The sequence below is a fragment of the Palaemon carinicauda genome, unplaced genomic scaffold (genome assembly GCF_036898095.1).
Source record: "Palaemon carinicauda isolate YSFRI2023 unplaced genomic scaffold, ASM3689809v2 scaffold229, whole genome shotgun sequence".
In the NCBI taxonomy this organism is placed as follows: Eukaryota; Metazoa; Arthropoda; class Malacostraca; order Decapoda; family Palaemonidae; genus Palaemon; species Palaemon carinicauda.
In genome coordinates, this window is record NW_027169909.1 from 74,887 (window position 1) to 78,610 (window position 3,724).

The following is a 3,724-nucleotide window of genomic DNA, read 5'->3' on the forward strand; positions in this document are numbered from 1 at the left end:
TCTCTCTCTCTCTCTCTCTCTCTCAATATTTAATTTGGGTGACAAAAGCAGTCAGTTGGACATAAAGGCACATTACATTCAGCACAGGCGGTTGTAACCCGAGTTCTTTTCTTTGGTCGCCGGGAAGTATTTGCGCAAACATAGCAGTTTAGTTGTTTTTTCCTGTTTTAGACCTCATCAAATATTGTGTGCTGGAGATGATGATAGCTAATATAAGCTGCTCCCTGCAAGCGATCAGGTACTTCTCCCGAAGGATGTCCACGACGTCCAAGTCTGCTACTTGTCACGGTGCCATAATTTTCAAGAAGTTGGCATGAAACGTTATAAATAAAATTACGAAATTTTAATTTCTTGCAAGTTGGGTCGGATGTCTTTACAAGCCAAATATTGTATGCATTAACCCTTTAACCCCCAGGCTATTTGGAAATTTCCAACTCTTAACCCCCAGGGGGTTATTTTTTTCCCAGGACATTTTGCTGTATATTTTTTTTTAAATTGCTCTAACAGCCTTAATATTTGTCATAGAGTGGTCAGGTTGGTCTCATTCTCTTGGAAAATGCCTGAATTTTTCAAAAAATTATCAAAAATATGAAAAAAAAAATTTTTATAGCATTTTTTTGCAAGGACGTACCGGTACGTCCATGGCGGTAAAGGGATGGCTTTTGTGAAACGTACCAGTACGTCCTTTGGGGGTAAAAGGGTTAAGCATAATGATGTCAATAAGAGATTTTGTGGTACCACTTGAATGATTTCTTCGTACACTCTGTCCGACTTAGCTGGCAGTCACTCTTATCTACAAGGCGCATATTTTCGTTGTAATCAACAACAACATCTGGCTTACAGATTTTCTTCTTAGTCCGGTAGTGGACCTGACCTGTGTTCACTATGTCACCTTTATGTATGGTTGATAAAAGGGTCACAGGCTTTCTATCTATCCACTTGACAGCCAATATCTTGTTAGTTGCCTCTTGTTGTACGGTTTTGACTTTTGTTTTCCTCTCTTATTTTTTAGTTTATGCTGTCTGCTGTCTGGCTGTCTGCTAAAGAAGGTGATGAATGCAAGAGTTGATGGGAGAAGTACAAGAGGAAGGCCAAGGTTTGGGTGGATGGATGGTGTGAAGAAAGCTCTGGGTGATAGGAGGATAGATGTGAGAGAGGCAAGAGACCGTGCTAGAAATAGGAATGAATGGAGAGCGATTGTGACGCAGTTCCGGTAGGCCCTGCTGCTGCCTCCGATGCCTTAGATGACCGCAGAGGTAGCAGCAGTAGGGGACTCAGCAGTATGAAGCTTCATCTGTGGTGGAAATGTGGGAGGTTGGGCTGTGGCACCCTAGCAGTACCAGCTAAACTCGGCTGAGTCCCTGGTTAGGCTGGAGGAACGTAGAGAGTAGAGGTCCCCCCTTTTTTTTTTTTGTTTCTTGTTGATGTCGGCTACCCCCCAAAATTGGGGGAAGTGCCTTTGGTATATGGATGGATGGACTTATGTTTGTAGTTTCATCCTCATAAGGGGAGTCACTGTCACTAGGATTGTCATAAAAGGTGGATGGGACATCAAATTTGGGCATATATTTCCTGCTTTCTCTCACTGTTCCACACGCCCCTGTGGCGTTGTCATGAAGGAATTGTGCCAGTGTAGGGCTACTATACCAATTGTCAGTATACAATATATGTCCATGACCCATATAAGGTGCCATCATTTTCTTGACTACTGCTCCTGAGAATCCCAAACCACTACCCTGATCTTCTTTTGGTATATCTATATCTGTTCCAGTATATACTATAATATCAACCACTATTCCTGTTTCACAATCACATAAAACAAACATCATCATTCATCATCATCATTCATCATCATCATTTGAGCCTTCAAAAGTCCTTTGTTGGATGTAGGCCTTCCCCAGGTTTCTCCACAGACTTCTATCGCAAGCTATTCTGTGCCACTGTTGCTTATGTTGGTCTAAGTCATCTCCCCAGCGAGTTTTTTGTCTTCCTCGGTTTCTTGTGTATCCTCGGGGTGTCCAGAAGGTTGTTCGTGATGTCCATCGGTTGTCTGTTATCCTGGCAATGTGCCCTGCCCAGTTCCATTTGAGCTTGCTAATGGTTTCAAGGATATCCATTACTTTAGTTTTTTGACGTATCCATTTAGCTGTTTTTCTATCCTTCCATGTTAGATTTAGCATAATTCTCTCATGTGCCCTCTGCATTGTTCGTAGTTTAAGGGAAAGCTTTTTTGTTAGATTCCAAGTTTCGGCCCCATAGGTGACAGTGGGGAGGATACACTGATCATAGACTTTCCTTTTTAAGATGATCCCAAATCGATGACGTTTGCTTGGGATATACTGTTTGAAGACAAGTCGCCCTTTGAAAAGTATAAGGGACTCATCAATCACAATTTTCTGGAAAGGATGAAAGACCCCTTTGAAGTTTGCAACAACTAAACTAAGGAATGATCTTATTTTCCAAATTCGATCACTTGCGATTGGTCTCCCGTTGTCAGCAAAGTGCATGAAACGAGTCAACAGTAAGAATCTATCACGGGTCATGAATTTTGGAAAAATTGGAGTAGGAATCAAAGGGTCTTGTTTCCAATAGTCTTGTAATACATGTTTTTTCATGAGAGGCATCAGTAGTAGTACATACATACATATACCAAAGGCACTTCCCCCAATTTTGGGGGGTAGCCGACATCAACAAATGAAACAGAACAAAAAAGGGGACCTCTACTCTCTACGTTCCTCCAGCCTAACCAGGGACTCAGCCGAGTTCAGCTGGTACAGCTAGGGTGCCACAGCCCAACCTCCCACATTATCCACCACAGATGAAGCTTCATAATGCTGAATCCCCTACTACTGCTACCTCCGCGGTCATCTAAGGCACCGGAGGAAGCAGCAGGGCCTACCGGAACTGCGTCACAATCGCTCGCCATTCATTCCTATTTCCAGCACGCTTTCTTGCCTCTCTCACATCTATCCTCCTATCACCCAGAGCTTTCTTCACACCATCCATCAGTTGTAGTAATGCAAAATAAACATAAATTTCATGGGCATCTGCGTCCACCCATTTGTGAACTCGTGAAATTTGTGTGAAAGAGAACTTTTCCATTACCCACCGGTAGTACTTGTTAGTTTCACATACAATAAGGTCAACTAATTCTTCATTGAAAAGCGCAAGATAATATTCATTTTCTCTTGCAGTGTCATCACAAGGCCACTCATTTCTTATGCCAGCGCAATTACCATCAAAGGGATGAATGTCGGGCATAAAGTTATCGACATCAGACCAAATATAAGACTGAATATTTCCTTCTCGTATTTTATGCATGTTACCTATTTCATTCTCTTCATCTTCTTCACTTTCTTCAATATCCCCTCCATCTGAACGGAATAATCTGGCTTCAAAATCATCTTCGCTATCATCAGAGGTCCCCATCTCACCACTATCACTATCACCACAGTTGATGTTATCATCTATATCTTCGTCTGTTTCGTCTTCAGAAAATAACATGGGTAAGAATTTGCTCGGTGTCAGATTCTGTAAATGACGTTTTTTGTTAACCCTTTTACCCCCAAAGGACGTACTGGTACGTTTCACAAAACTCATCCCTTTACCCCTATGGACGTACCGGTACGTCCTTGCAAAAAAATGCTATAAAATTATTTTTTTTTCATATTTTTGATAATATTTTGAGAAAATTCAGGCATTTTCCAAGAGAATGAGACCAACC

General features: G+C 41.8%; 1 protein-coding gene across 1 annotated transcript; it reads right to left on the reverse strand.

Annotated features, from left to right (window-relative positions):
* Positions 1 to 716: 716 nt before the first annotated feature.
* Positions 717 to 2,617, reverse strand: LOC137636094 (piggyBac transposable element-derived protein 4-like). The gene is made up of 3 exons (XM_068368514.1): positions 2,307 to 2,617; positions 1,551 to 1,829; positions 717 to 998 (listed from the first exon to the last, which is right to left on the reverse strand). Exons 1-3 carry the CDS (start codon positions 2,613 to 2,615, stop codon positions 717 to 719), a joined length of 870 nt encoding a protein of 289 aa, XP_068224615.1. The 5' UTR covers positions 2,616 to 2,617.
* Between the last annotated feature and the right edge of the window lie 1,107 nt (positions 2,618 to 3,724).

Bases quoted from the DNA above. Each gene is read 5' to 3' on its own strand.
- LOC137636094 (XM_068368514.1), bottom strand. From the start codon at position 2,615: ATGAAAAAACATGTATTACAAGACTATTGGAAACAAGACCCTTTGATT. The intron at 1,830-2,306 runs ATCTTAAAAAGG...TGATGATGAATG, and splicing joins AACGTCATCGATTTGGGATC to ATGATGTTTGTTTTATGTGA. The intron at 999-1,550 runs GTCCCATCCACC...AAAAAATAAGAG, and splicing joins AATATATGCCCAAATTTGAT to AGGAAAACAAAAGTCAAAAC.